General features: G+C 39.5%; 1 protein-coding gene across 1 annotated transcript in view; it reads right to left on the reverse strand.

Moving 5' to 3' along the window:
* Positions 1-229: 229 nt before the first annotated feature.
* LOC136114585 (transcription factor RFX3-like) overlaps positions 230-14490 on the reverse strand; it is a 177574-nt gene continuing 163313 nt past the window's right edge. The window contains exons 12-17 of the mRNA XM_065859958.1: positions 12222-12319; positions 11785-11934; positions 9943-10151; positions 8129-8282; positions 2143-2185; positions 230-1299 (exon numbers count right to left, since the gene is read on the reverse strand). Coding sequence (XP_065716030.1) covers positions 1058-1299; positions 2143-2185; positions 8129-8282; positions 9943-10151; positions 11785-11934; positions 12222-12319 — 896 coding nt within the window. The 3' untranslated portion in view covers positions 230-1057. The remainder of the gene's footprint in view (positions 1300-2142; positions 2186-8128; positions 8283-9942; positions 10152-11784; positions 11935-12221; positions 12320-14490) is intronic.

Below are 14490 nucleotides of genomic sequence, written 5' to 3' on the forward strand. Positions count from 1 at the left end.
CTTAAATTCACTTTAGTAATCAGGAAATATATTTTGAAAATAAAATTATGTAGGTTGCTACATCCCTTACATTCTATAAATTATCATTTATGAAAGCAGCAGATTGAACTAGTAGTAGGAAAAGACCTGGAATAGAAGAAAGTCATCCAAAACAAATGTTTTCCTGTATGTCCAGTTCAGTATAAGTAACTTAAAAAAAAAACCCCAAGTCACTTTTTTTCTGGTTCAGTTTCTATCAACTATAGTACTACTCAACAACCAAAAGCATCTGTGCAGTGGTCTCAAATATAGAATCAGTAGTCTCCAAAGCCAGAGGAACTGGCATGCAAATAAAATCTGGAGCTGTTGATTTTAAAGGAAGCTTGTATTATTTACATGGTGATCAGATAATTAGGTATGCCTACAGTGTACACATCATCACATTGTTGCAATCTTTCACTAATTCTGCATTTGTAAAGGCAGCAAAAACATTTCTTCCTTACAGAAAGAAAACAGTAGATCTTCCCAATCCTCCAACATTATGACAAAAATACCCCCTGAATGCTCACACTTTCATCAAAATAGTGTCTTCTAGTTCTGTTCATTGAAAAGTACCTTTTATAACAAATTTGATGTATCTGTTGTCAAATGAGTATGCCTCCGGTATAAGTCAAAGAAAGTATTTCTTTTAATATTTCACAGAAGTGCGTCTAATTAAAAACCTATATATATGAAATCATTATGACAAATAATTAATATTATAATTTTTTAAACTATGAAATAAGTTATTTTAATTTTAAGAGGACAAAAGCATGAACATTAAAAGCTTGGCAAAAATCTTCCTTGACACTTGAAACTAGGAAAACTCATCGAGTAACCAATGTAAAATGATTTTGCTAACAAATTATTTTAGACATCTGGCAAAATGCATACACCCATTTCATTTCACAACTCCAATAAAACGTGATGTTCGGCACAGCAAAAATTTGATAATTCACTTTTCAAACCTATTCTTCCCCCCTCCCCACATTAAGTCCAGCATCAGCAGGGCAAATGTAGTTGGGAGGGCGCTTCAGTATTAGACCGCAGTATATGTATTTCCAGTAGCACTGCATTGTCTGATAGTCTGAGTATTTGTAACAACGTGCTCATTATGAAGCGGGTTCAGGAGGCTCTGCTCTACTCCACTCTCAAGCACTGACTGCTGCATGCAGCCCACCTGAAATGCCTGGTTTAGTTCTGTTTTCTCCTTTTTGGCTTGTGGTTCTCCATTTTCATCCAGTTCTTCTTCTATTTCACTTTCAACTTCGCTGCCCTCATCTGCACAAAACAAACAAACAAACAAAAACAAACAAAAACCCAAAACAACAACAGAAAAAAAAAACCACACAAAAAAACCCCATCACCCAAGAAAAAATAGCACAAAGGGCAAATATCTAAATACAAGGACCTTTATTTTGCAAATGACATTAAATACGAAAACGCAGGGAAGTGTAGCAATCTGATAAAATAGAAACTGGAAGCTCAACATTTTATTGGGAAAAGTCAACAAATATTACAGATAGAGTCATCAACTCTCTCTGATGTTATCTCATTTTACTGATGAGGAAACTGAACTGAAGAGAGGTTAACTTACTCCAAATCATACAACCAGTGTAAGAATGGAGAACAAACTAAACCTTCAATTTACAAAGAGGACATAAATTCATTTCTTACTATAATCTTCAGTAACAATTAGCAAGTTATTTGGCAAATGCTTAGACCCAATTTCACCATCTTCACTTATCAAACCCATCTTTCACTACAAATGCAGGTATATGTACATGCTCATCATATCTTCCTTTTTCCAACTGTCCATCCCCTTCAACTCTCTCACCAGGATATACAGTTAAATTCTGGGTGAAATTTTGAAAATTCCTTGTTTAAATAATAAACATTTTAAAAAATATTTTCCTATTAAGAACCTAGAGTATTCTAGTCATTACTATATACTATATATAATGTATAGCATATTATACCCATATAATAATAATATACACATAATTTATGATACAGTTTTAGATTCTGCTTTACTATATTTAAAAAAAAATAAGGACTTGTTTCACTCCAAGAGACACATTAATTCTCTATAAAATTATACATTTGAGAGATTTGACTGCTTACCTTTATCCATGTTTCCAGGGGATATGGCATTTAAATCACCAAACTGCAAAATAAACAACAAAAAGTGTGGACGCAGTCCTACACAAATATGACCTTAGATTATCTATGATGAAGCCAGTACTATGCTCTAATGGCTTGTAACTAGTATGAAAGTGCATGCGACTGCAGTCACATCCGCAGTACACCAGCTTTTTTTAGGGTGACTTATGTTAAGGCCTTTGTCGCTTTGAGTGAGATATTACTGATGTAGAATGCTGGAAAAAATTATTGGTGTCCATTTTTAAACTGCAATATTTCAACCAAAAGCTCTTTTAAAAGTTCCCCTGAGAAGGTGTGTCACTAAAGGCAGTTATAGTGTAGCAAAACTATATGTAAGGTAAATAAATGGCAGCACTGAAAATAGGGTTTATGATTATTACAGTGCATTCTGCTAACTAGTTTACTTACGCAAAAAACAAAGTGAAAACTTGCTCACAAGTAAAAAATACAACCTTCCTTCCTCCCTGTCCTTGTTTGAGTCATCTACCCTTCTCTTCAATGAGAAGCAGCAGAGAATAATTTGATGAGTGAATATCAAATGAAAGGACTTAAATATTTAGATAAATATATTTCTAACCATACCTGATTCAGTCCTTTTCAGAAATAACAGAAAGATAAAACTTCAGTGAACACTAAACCAGCATAAGCAGCAGCAGCCCTATCCTCCCAGATTCCCTCACACATACTCCCTCCTCACCTCCAATACCCATTCTTTCACCTTAAGCATTCACACGGTCATGCAAAGAACCATGACAAAACTGACCCAAGAAAAAAAAACACAATTTTAATCGTTTTTTTTTTCCACAGATCCAGTTAACCACAGCACTGCCTGAGTACTTGTGCCAGCATCGATGTCCAACACTAAGGGGATGGGAGAGGAGGAGACAGAGAGGTTTTCTCAGCTGCAAAGCCAGTTTATACTGGCTTCAAGTGTTTGCCAAACTGGCCTTAGTCTTTCCCATTTTATTTCAACCACAGTCAGTAAATGCAGAGAAACACAAGAAGCCATGCATTTAATGAATATTTACAAGATCTTCCCTGTTCCCCTCTCACCTCTAAAAGCTTTAGATTACATATTTTCTCTTTAAGATCATATCCATCTTAAGTTTACCAAAACATTATAGGAAGTCCCACAGTACACCAAAAACATTACATTTAACATATAACGTCTGTCAAGAAAACAAGAGCGTAGCAATACTACACTTTTGCAATACTTTTCTATAAATGTAATGGCAGAGTTTAATCAAATATCATAAGCAGGAGGAGTTAGAAACCTGTGTTAGGGCAGGAGATTATGACCTAGTGGCAATTACGGAGACATGGTGGGACAGTACACATGACTGGAATGTGGTCATGGATGGCTATGTCCTTTTCAGGAAAGACAGGCCAGCCAGGCGTCGTGGTGGAGTTGCTCTTTACATGAGAGAGCAACTACAATGTATTGAGCATTGTCCAGGCACGGATGAGGAGCGAGTTGAGAGTCTGTGGGTGAAAGTTAAGGGGCAGACTGGCAAGGGTGATACTATTGTGGGTGTCTATTACAGGCCACCAGATCAAGGTCAGGAAGCTGATGAGGCCTTCTACAGACAGCTGAGAGCAGCCTCACAATCACAGGCCCTGGTTGTGGTGGGGGTTTTTAACTTCCCTGATTGTTTGTTGGAAGGACTACTTGGCCGGCCAGCCGCAGTCTAGGAGGTTCCTCCAGTGCCTTGATGATAACTTTCTGATGCAAAGGGTGGAGGAGCTGACTAGAAGAGGTGCATTGCTGGACTTCGTCCTCACTAACAAGGAGGGTCTGGTTGAAGCGGTAAAGGTTGAGGGCTGCCTTGATTGCAGCGACCATCAGATGGTAGAGTTCAGGATCTCACGTGGCAGGAGCAGGACAGCAAGCAGAATTGCAACCGTGGATTTCAACAAGGCAAACTTTAGCCTTTTTAGGGAATTGCTAAGGGAAATCCCATGGGCAAGGCTGCTTGAAGGTAAAGGGGCCCAAGATAGTTGGTTAGCATTCAGGGACCGCTTCTACCGGGCACAAGATCAGAGCATCCCGACACGTAGGAAGTCAAGGAAGGGAGGCAGGAGACCTGCGTAGTTAAACAGGGAACTGCTGGGTAAGCTCGAGTGGAAGAGTTTATAGATCATGGAAGGATGGGCTGGCCACTTAGGGAGAATATAAGGCTGTTGTCAGAGGGTGTAGGGAGGCAACTAGAAAAGCTAAGGCCTCCTTAGAATTAAACCTGGCGAGAGGAGTCAAGGACAACAGAAAGAGCTTTTTCAAATACGTGGCAGATAAAACTAACATCAGACGCAATGTAGGCCCACTGATGAATGAGGTGGGTGCCCTGGTGACAGAAGACACAGAGAAGGCAGAGTTACTGAATGCCACCTTTGTCTACTCTGCTGGAAGCTGTCCTGAGGAGCCCCATACCGCTGAGGCCCCAGAGGAAGTTGGGACAATAGAGGAGTTTGCCTCGGTTGATGAGGACTGGGTTAGGGAGCAGTTAGGCAATCTGGACATACATAAATCAATGGGTCCAGATGGGATGCACCCGTGGGTGCTGAGGGAGCTGGCTGAGGTCATTGCTGGACCACTCTCCATCATCTTTGCCAAGTCTTGGGAAATGGGAGAGGTGCCTGAGGACTGGAGGAAAGCAAATGTTACTCCAGTCTTCAAAAAGGGCAAGAAGGAGGACGTGGGTAACTATAGACCGGTCAGCCTCACCTCCATCCCTGGGTAACTGATGGAACGACTTATCCTTGGTGCCATCTCAAGGCATATCAGGGATAAGAGGGTTATTAGGGGCAGTCAACATGGCTTCACCAAAGGGAAGTCGTGCTTGACCAACCTCATTGACTTTTATGAGGACATAACAAGATGGATGGATGATGGCAAAGCAGTGGATGTGGTCTACCTTGACTTGAGTAAGGCATTTGACACAGTCTCCGACAGCATCCTCACAGCTAAACAAAGGGAGTGCGATCTGGATGATCGGGTAGTGAGGTGGAGTGTGAACTGGCTGAAGGGAAGAAACCAGAGAGTTGTGGTCAATGGGGTGGAGTCTAGCTGGAGGCCTGTATCTAGTGGAGTGCCTCAAGGGACAGTACTGGGGCCTATATTATTCAATATATTCATCAATGATTTGGATGACGGAATAGAGTGTACTATCAGCAAGTTTGCTGATGACACGAAGCTGGGAGGAGTGGCTGACATGCCAGAAGGCTGTGCCGCCATCCAGCAAGACCTGGACAGGCTGGAGAGTTGGGTAGGGAAAAATTTAATGAAATATAACAAGGGAAAGTGTAGAATCTTACATCTGCGTAAGAACAACCCCAGGTTCCAGTATAGTTTGGGGAATGACCTATTAGAGAGCAGTGTAGGGGAAAGGGACCTGGGGGTCCTGGTGGACAGCAGGATGACCATGAGCCAGCACTGTGCCCTTGTGGCCAGGAAGGCCAATGGCATCCTGGGGTGTATTACAAGGGGGGTGGTTAGTAGGTCGAGAGAGGTTCTCCTTCCCCTCTACTCTGCCCTGGTGAGACCCCATCTGGAATATTGTGTCCAGTTCTGGGCCCCTCAGTTCAAGAAGGACAGGGAACTGCTGGAGAGAGTCCACCGCAGGGCAACAAAGATTAAGGGAGTGGAGCATTTCCCTTATGAGGAAAGGCTGAGGGAGCTGGGTCTCTTTAGCTTGGAGAAGAGGAGACTGAGGGGTGACCTCATTAATGTTTACAGATATATAAAGGGTGAGTGTCAGGAGGATGGAGCCAGGCTCTTCTCAGTGAAAACCAATGATAGGACAAGGGGTAATGGGTACAAACTGGAACACAAAAGGTTCCACTTAAATTTGAGAAGAGACTTCTCAGTGAGGGTGACAGAACACCGGAACAGGCTCCCCAGGGAGGTTGTAGAGTCTCCTACTCTGGAGGCATTCAAGACCTGCCTGGATGCCTTCCTGTGTAACCTCATCTGGGTGTTCCTGCTCTGGCAGGGGGATTGGACTAGATGATCTTTCGAGGTCCCTTCCAATCCCTAACATTCTGTGATTCTGTGATTCTGTGATCTAATCAGAAACAGTCATTTATTTTTTCTAAAACATCAATAAAACTACAAATTAAGCCAAAACTCCCCATCTCTATGAAAAAGTACATATTTTTATAATATTTAATTATACTATTTAATATATCCTGAGGGAAGAATGGTATATCAAGTCACGCAAGGTGACTTGCAACTTATTAGTAAGATAAAACATGATATAATGATTCTCAAGTATAAAAACATTAACCTTCAGTCTGGTGAACCATCTGTCTTATGTCCATATCTATCAATTTTTTAGCATTTGAAAAGAACAGTTCCTTGACAGTAACTCCTAAGATGATGTGAATTCTTAAGCAACTCACACAAAATTAACAGTTAGGTGAGTTACTTAAAAAAAGATGTCTGAGATAAACTTCAGTTTGCAAATACCATGGACACATATAAGACACAGTGGTTCTGAACTGAGACTTTTGCTCTGTTTATTTTAAATGAAACATATTGAAATACAGGCATGAAAATATGTCATGTCCCAATCCTGCAAGTACTTCTGTGCTACTTTCATTTAATGCATGTTGTCGTCATTTGGTCCTGGTTAAAATCCAAGTACTCATCCAACTATTCGCCTACTTCCCCACCCGCCGTCCAGATGAATGGGGGAGAAAGTAGGAAGAACTAGAGTGAGAAAGTTCATGGATGACGATAAAGATTGGGAAATAACTTACCAGTTACTGTCATGGGCAAAACAGACTTGACTTGGGGAATTTAATTTATTGCCAATTAAAATAAATATTTAATTACTGATTCCAGCAGCAGGAAGCAAAAAATAACAAAACATTTAAACATGTAAGGAAAACATCTTCCTTTCCCCTTTCCCAGGCTCAACTTCACTCCAAGCCCTTCTCTTCCCTGTATTATTATTGCAAGTTACACTCAGTCCTTTCAACTGAGAAAATGGGTGGTGCAGGGGGGGCTTGTGATCAGTATATAGCGTTTTTCCTCTCCCACTCCTTCCTTCTCAGCCTTTTCCTCTGGTCCAGTGTGAGTTCTCCACAGGTTGCAGTTCCTTTGGGAATATCCCTCTGCTCTGGAGGTTCTCCACAAGCTGCAGGGAAGATCTACTCCACCGTGGAGTATCTCCTACTGCTCTGACCTTGGTGTTTCCTCTGCTGTTTCTCACTCTATTCCCTCCTCCTGTGCCTGTCTGGTATTTTCTGCCTTTTCTTAAATATGTTTTCACAGAGGCACCCAAAACTTTGCTGATTGGTTCAGTTTTGGCTCATGGCGGATCCATTGCCAAACCAGCTAGAACCGGCTGTGTCCTGCACAGGGCAGTCCCTTACCTCTTGTCACAGAGGCCACCCCTGCAGTGTCCACCCTGTAGGCGCCCCCCACCACAAAGCCTTGCCATGTACAACCAATACATGTGAATAGTACCATTGAAGCAAAACTAACTTCTGCACCTGAGCCACCCTTCTGAATTCAATGGGACTACTGATTTGTGAAAATATTAGTGTTGGAATTTTAAGTATGTGTAAACAGATCCCTGAAAGAAAGTTTCCTATTATTCTGTTCCTACCTAGTAGGTTGATCTGCCTTTTGTGTTTTTTTGTTTGTTTGGTTTTTGGTTTTTGGGTTTTTTTTGTTTGTTTGTTTGTTTTTTTCTTTTGAGCAAGCTCATTTCCAGAGCATCAGTGTTAACAGTCATGTTCTTAGTACTCTGAAAAACAATCAGCCAAGGAAACATGGATTAAGGTATATAACCCAAAACTGAAGATGCAATGTATTTGCAACTCAGTCTGCAAGTTATATTACAAAATATCCCATAGCTCCATGTAAACATTTAAAAAGTTGTAGATGCATATCCAAACTGATCACTAAATTCACCAAGCCATTGTCTTGCAATTATCTTACCTCTCCCATAACTGCGATGGGTGTCTCTCCTGTTGCCTGAGCAACACGATGTTCTACTAAGTAAAACATGTACTCATCATAAAGCAAGCGGATCAGATGAAAAGAGCCAAAGCTAGCAGCGCTGCGTAAGGTTAAATCTCGAATCACCATTGAGCTATTTAAATATGGGGAAAAAAATGATGAAATAAATATCACAATTCTTTAATAATTTATTCATATGGAATATACACTTCAAGAATAATATTTTTTAAGTAATGCTATCCACAAACAGCTGATTTATGGTGTCTTCAGAAAGAAAAGTCTGAGAAAGACAATTATTTGCCTCTCCCCTTTTTCTGAAAGCATGGTTGGAGACCACATTACACAACTATAAGTTAAATTTTCAAAACGCCAGAAAGGGGTTCATTTTAGTATATGCACAATTACCAATATGTGAGCACAAGTAAAAACTGACCTAAGTAGAAAGAAGTTATTTGTTACAATTTTAAATAATAAAATTGTGTCAATATTAATATTAATTGTATTATTTGTCCTTCAAAATATTGTGTCTGTTGTGCTCATATTCCTTGTTCAAAGGTTTTAATTGGTATGATTTTTAAACTTGTAAAAACTTAAATAAGTTTGTGTATACCTTATAATAGAAAAATGGAGATTGTGGATGAAAACATTCATTTGATATCCTCAGAAAGCAGATGCTACAATGTACCATTTTGAATAAACCCTAGCTTTACTATGCTAATTGATACAGTAGTAGATCACATGGAGTATTTGTCTTGATGTTCTTTTTACACATTAAAAATATATTTTGTTTTCTCTAAATAATAAAAATAGAAGCCATGGTATTTTAATAAATAGTATTAAGAACATTTTCTTTAAAATTGTATAATTATTCAATCCAAAATTTTTCATAGCATGTTTCCAAATCAGGATAAAACTCAGACCTCATTACACTTGCACAAGGCCTTTAAAATAGTAAAATAATATACAAGGCAATGTGCAATTGCAGCCCAGAAGGCCAATTGTATCTTGGGCTGCATAAAAAGAAGTGTGGCCAGCAGGTTGAGGGAGGTGGTTCTGCACCTCTACTGCACTTTGGTGAGACTCTACCTGGAGTATTGTGCGCAGCTCTGGAGCCCTCAGTACAGAAAAGACACAGACCTGTTGGAGAAGGTCCAGAGGAGGGCCACCAAGATGATCAGAGGGCTAAAACATCTCTCCTATGAGGAAAGGCTGAGAGAATTGGGGTTGTTCAGCCTGGAGAAGCAAAGGCTCTGGGGACACCTTATTGCAGCCTTTCAGTACTTAAAAGGGGCCTATAAGAAAGATGGGGACAGACTTTTTAGCAGGGCCTCTTGCAATAGGACAAGGGGTAATGGGTTTAAAATAAAAGAGGAGAGATTCAGGCTAGACATGAGGAAGAAGTTTTTTACAATGAGGATGGTAAAACACTGGAACAGGTTGCCCAGAGAGGTGGTAGGTGCCCCATCCCTGGAAACATTCAAGGCCAGGCTGGACAGGGCTCTGAGCAACCTGATCTAGTTGAAGATGTCTCTGCTCATTGTAGGGGGGTTGGACTGGATGACCTTTGAAGGGCCCTTCCAACTTCCAGCCCAAACTATTCTATGATTCTATGATCATTTCATCCACTGCTGAGTTGCACATAGTCCTGTGTTTAATGTTAACAACACTCAACTTTCAGAGATGGGGGGCGGAACTTGGGAACTGTTGTCTAATATTTTGTCAACATTATTACAGCATACAGTTCAGCAAATAATAAAATAGCTAAAATAATTCAGAAGACTATTAAGAACTACCTGTAGAAAGACCATTTTAAAAGAAATTGCCGTGCTGCTTTAGGAAAGCTGGGTCTTCCTTCATATGGTTTCAGTGCTTGCATCATTACATTATCAAGCCAGGCAGCCCACTGCTCCAGAGTGCTCTGCTGCTGAAGAGTCATCTTGAAATCTGTTTCTAGTCTTTGAACCATATTGTCATCACACTGACACACCCAGGAAGCTTGTTCCTGTTACAACACATGACAAACATGAAAGTAAAACACAAAATATAAATTATCCTTAAGGACTGAACAATTAAATGAAAAGGATTAAATACTTATTAGGCAAACTAATTAATATTTTTATTTTCATGTTTCTTTCAATATTGTTGGAAGAAAATGAGAATAAGGAACCCAAAGTACAAAAATGGGCATCAAATAAAGCATATACACAAAAAATACAATGGAAAAACCACAAATACATTGCAATATTCCATATTAATTTTCATGAAAGAATTTTCAACTTCCTTTATTCATATTTTTTCTAGTAAAATTTCAGGAATTGTCAGGCTTGGGACTACAGGAACAAGTATTGGAAAGGGCAGTAAAATGGAAGTTGAGAGAGTAAGAAATAAAGTGGAACCAAGAAATCAAAGTACCATGGTTCCTATTGCTTTGAAGGATTTAAGACCAAATACAATTTCTGTTACATTTTTTAATCACCACACTTAAAAAGAGCTTTGTTTTACAGGCAAAAAGAATTGTTGTGTTTATCCATAGTCTGCAATATATTACACATTGCTTAATGAGTAATATCAATAGCACACAATTGGACAAACATAGTACATGTACAACAATGAGCAACTCAGTATTATCATGGAATGTGATTATATTACATTTTAAAGTTTAAATAAGACTAGTAGGACACTTCTGTTAAATGGAATTTAGAGAAAACCAATATCAATATAGGCCATATTCTTAAACACTAGCTATCACATGCCAAGTTAACATCTCAACATTCATAGACCCTATATCTTACTACAGGACAATGTTTAATATACCATATATTGGGTCATACACTAAATCTTAGGTAGTTTATACATCATTATGCAATATAATTACAGCTGTGTTGAATTTTATTTGTTCAAAGGTCTATTCAACAAAAAAAAAGGATTTAACTGTTGCTACTGAACTTCTGTTAAAATAAAATATGTTAAAATGTTTGTTCATGAAAGAAGAGAAATGTATGACTACCAGTAATCTGGGCCATGTCAGTTACTTGAGAAAAAGGAGAAAAAAATGTTTCTTCTAAGGAGAAGAAAGAGGTAAAAGGGAAACTTTCTCTAAACCTAATGAAAAATAATAAATTGATGTTTTACAGGTAACTGGAAACTCGTTCTAAACAGTTACTTAGGAAAGGTTGGAAATGTAAACACAAACAATTAAAGAAAATATATAATTACATTGTCTTTGAAATAAAAATAAATGTAATGAAACAATCTTTACTAAAAATAGTGCTGTATGATCAATATTCTGTATGATCAGAAGCTATGCTACTATCCAAGATTTCATCTTCAGGCATTGTTCATGCTGTTCATTCTAAGAACACATGTACTCTACACTTTCATCTGCATTAAATAAAAATTGTCAGAATGCATGGTCTGAAAGATAAGAAGCCTTCAGAGAAAATAGAAATAGATAATGGTTCTGAGGTTTTATTTTCCTTACAGCCAAAGTGTAAGCTGGAAAGTTTCAACGGAATCACTGAATGTATTACAATCAGCAGAATGTTCCCACTTTTCTTTCTTGATGGAATAATAAGAAGTAACAATAAAAAATTAAATTTTGGGGGAAATAAAAGAGTTTTTAAAGACACAGGTACCTGTACATTGGCAAAATCAACACGGTTGAGGTCGCTGAGCATCTGGTTGATCTGAGAAGTGTTTTGAAGCACAGCTCGAGCTGCCTGAGCCAGGTGATTAAGAGATGTGTATCTTCTCAAAGTCTGGGCAAAGGCACTTACAGCGGCAACCTATGAAGAAATCAATTTATCTTAACACATTGTAATATCAAAAGGTCTTCTGTTTCATCTATTTTAATTTTAAATTTGCTGTGTTAATTTATGAGCCCTCAGATATTGCAATTCACAAATAATGAAACAGTTTTTCCTATTAATTTATTTGGCCAAAAAAAAGTTATTTCCAATACCATGTTTCATGTTTGAGGTTCAATCTAAATATGACATTTAGCATAAAAGTTAAAATGACATCTAGTGTACAACTGCAAAAACTGAAGAAAATGGCAGAAAACTTTGTTTACCTTGGTTTGTATCATTCTCTGTGGAATATTGTTCATGGCACTGGAAAGCCAACCTTCAAGGCTTTTTGCAAAATTGCGAATGGCTTGGGTCAAGGCACCTAAACATTTAAGAACAAAAATAAAATGTAAAAGATGGCAAGGTGCATCTCTTGAAACCTTTTGCATCCTCAGTATTTAAATATTCCACACTGAGATCTGCTGCATTTATTGACTCAGAGACTTATCCAGTCTAAGTTTGGATTCCTTCCAATACAAGAAGGATGTTGATAAACTGGAGCAAGAGGGCCACTGACATAGTCCTGGAGCACATACCTTATGTGGAGAGGCTGAAAGAACTAGGTTTGCTCAGCCTGGAAAAGAGAAAGTTATGGAGGGACCTAATAGAAGTGTTTCAATACAGACAAGGTATCAAGAATACCGAGTCAGATTGTTTATAATGATGCATGGCAGGAGGGTGATACACAGCAAGCATAAACTGAAAAAAGAGAGGACCTGACTTGATAGGAGAAGGTTTTTCACCTTAAGGACAGCTAAGTGGTACCAATTCATTGCCCTTTGTTGGACTCTCTCCGGTATGTCCATGTCTCTCTTGCACTGGGGAGCCCAGAACTGGACACTGGACTCCAAGTGTGGCATCACCGGTGCTGACTAGAGGGGAAGGATCACCTTCCTCAACCTGCTGCCAGTGAAGCCCAGGATACCATTAGCCTTCGTTGTAGCAAGGGCACATTGCCCGATCACGTTCAACTCGGTGTCCACCAGGATCCATAGGTCCTTTTCTGCAAAGCTACTTTCCAGCTGGCTGGACCCCTGGCATGTACCGGTGCATGGGGTTGTTCCTCCACAAGGGCAGGACTTGTCACTTTCCCTTGTTGAACTGCATGAGGATCCCATCAGCCCATTTCTCCATCTTGTCAAGGTCCCTCTGGATGGCAGCACAACCCTGTGATGTATCAGTCACTCTTCCTTGTTTTGTGTCATCAGCCAACTTGCTGAGAGTATGCTCTGCCCAGATCACTAATGAAGAAGTTGAACAGTATTGACCCCTGGGGTACACCACTATTTACTGGCCTCCAACTAGACTTTGTGCCATATGACCATGGGATCCTCTTTGAGGATGGAGGGCTGCTAGGGAGAGAGAGGATCCACATGACCGAGTGGGGCATGAACAGCTTTGCCAACAGGCTGTCCAACCTGGTAAAGAGAGCTTTACACTAGGAATGATGGGGAAGGGATGACCAACAGTCAAGTGAGGAAGTCATAGACTGGATGGGCAAGTAAATGATGTGGGGTAAACAAGAAGGACCTCACAATCAACAAAACCGGGTTGAAAGTGGACGGCTTCAAGCATGTGCACATAACTAAGGAAGTGTCAGGAGATCTGCATTATGCGAAAGCTTTCGCGCCCTTTGGGGGAAACTGGTATGCCTGGTATGCTATTAATTATATCAACTTACTTATATTACTTACTTTTTCTTCTACTCTTTCAATTATGAACTTGAAACTGAGCAGTGATGTTGGGAGTGTGTGGTTTATTGCAGTTCATTAAATTTTGCCTGAGTTTATAGCTCAAACGTGTGAAGCAGAGGATTATGTTTGGTTTACCCTATTTATATGTTAAATTCTCCAAAGACCAATGGATATGCTTCAGGTGGTCTTAAATGGGGCATCTCCTTGTAGCTGCTGCTTCTGCTATTAATTCTATCAACTCTGGGTTCTAGTACCTAATCTATGAACAAAGAGTCTATTCTTTTCCATATACAGAGCCTAGGATATATGGTTGAAGGAAGCTATCCTATTAAAAAAGAGAAAGAAGCAAGTACTAAACCTGTGGTGGGAATGGAAAGTGTTCTATGACTATTAACATGGATATTCTTTCATTCTCCTTTTATGGCCATGTGTTAGCCTGATTCTAACACAACCCTCAACCCCTCCCAAGAAATCATTTACACATCAAAACAGCAGCTAGGGCCAGTTATCGAGAGGGAAAGGAAAACATGAGTTGGTTGGTTAAGAAGACTGGGACTGTGATCCAATAAGCAGGAAAGGGTTCTGGTCTTAGATAAAGAGCTGCTGGAAGTGACTGGAAAGGCAAGAGCCAAGAACCAGTAGGTGGAAAGAAGAAAGTATGGTGGTAGACATGCAAATCCAACAGAGTAAAAATGCATGGTTGTCTGGGGAAAAGAACTTTAAAAACCAAAACAAAAATAAAACCACTGACCGGATAAACAGCCCAGAAAAGTTGTCTCTATAGAGGAGACGATGCCTA

The sequence above is a fragment of the Patagioenas fasciata genome, chromosome W (assembly GCF_037038585.1).
Source record: "Patagioenas fasciata isolate bPatFas1 chromosome W, bPatFas1.hap1, whole genome shotgun sequence".
NCBI classification, from domain to species: domain Eukaryota; kingdom Metazoa; phylum Chordata; class Aves; order Columbiformes; family Columbidae; genus Patagioenas; species Patagioenas fasciata.